This window comes from Sinocyclocheilus grahami, unplaced genomic scaffold (assembly GCF_001515645.1).
Source record: "Sinocyclocheilus grahami isolate Dianchi unplaced genomic scaffold, SAMN03320097.WGS_v1.1 scaffold1988.1, whole genome shotgun sequence".
Taxonomy (NCBI): domain Eukaryota; kingdom Metazoa; phylum Chordata; class Actinopteri; order Cypriniformes; family Cyprinidae; genus Sinocyclocheilus; species Sinocyclocheilus grahami.
The window spans coordinates 60735-61753 of NW_015507167.1; the positions used below are offsets into that span (position 1 = coordinate 60735).

General features: G+C 47.6%; 1 protein-coding gene across 1 annotated transcript in view; it reads left to right on the forward strand.

Moving 5' to 3' along the window:
* LOC107573634 (ral guanine nucleotide dissociation stimulator-like) overlaps positions 1–1019 on the forward strand; it is a 41207-nt gene that overhangs the window by 16621 nt on the left and 23567 nt on the right. The window contains exon 2 of the mRNA XM_016260075.1: positions 273–577. Within this exon, the coding sequence (XP_016115561.1) occupies positions 273–577 (305 nt within the window). The remainder of the gene's footprint in view (positions 1–272; positions 578–1019) is intronic.

Consider the following 1019-nt stretch of genomic DNA (forward strand, 5'->3'; position numbering starts at 1 on the left):
TGTGTTTGTTTGTGTGTGTGTGTGTGTGTTTGTGTGTGACCAAATGTCCCCACAAGGATAGTAAAACCTGACATTTTTAAAAATTTTAGAGGCAAACAAATGATTAAAAATAGTAAATGATGTTTATCTGAAAGTGTAAGAAGTCAAACAGGTTTTCTGTAAGGGGTAGGTTTAGTGTTAGGGGATAGAAAATATCATTTGGTCAGTATAAAAGTAATAGAAGTCTATGGAAAGTCCCCACAATTCACAGAAACAAACGTGTATGTGAGCAGAATGCGAGTCAGGAGATCGGCGAGGAGGTGGAGGATGGTGCTGTGTTCAGCATCACGCTGAGGAAGGTCCAGATGTACCAGTCGTCCAGTAAGAGTCAGCGCTGGCTGGGTGTGGACTCAGACTCGGGCCTCAGTCTGTACGAGACGTGTAAGCTGCGCACCATTAAAGCAGGAACACTGGAGCGGCTGGTGGAGTACATGGTCACCGCCTTCAGAGGAAACGACTCCACCTACGTCACCATCTTCCTCTGCACCTACAGGACCTTCGCCACCACCAAACAAGTGCTGGACCTGCTGCTCAACAGGTGACACACACACACAGAGACACACTCACACACACACACACAGAGACACACACACACACACACACACAGACAGACACACACAGTCAGACACAAACACACACACACACACGGACAGACACACACAGACACACACACTCACTCACTCACTCACTCACTCGCACACACACACACACACACACACTCACACACACACACACAGAGACACACACACTCACTCATACAGAGATACAGAGACACACACACACACAGAGACACACACACTCACTCATACAGAGACACACCCACACACACACACACACACACACACAGACAGACACACACAGTCACACACACACACACAGAGACACACTCACACACACACTCACTCTAACTTGTGCACGGTACGAGTTAAAGGGGTGGTTCACTGGGATTTTTCTAGGCTTGATTGTGTTTATGGGGTGCA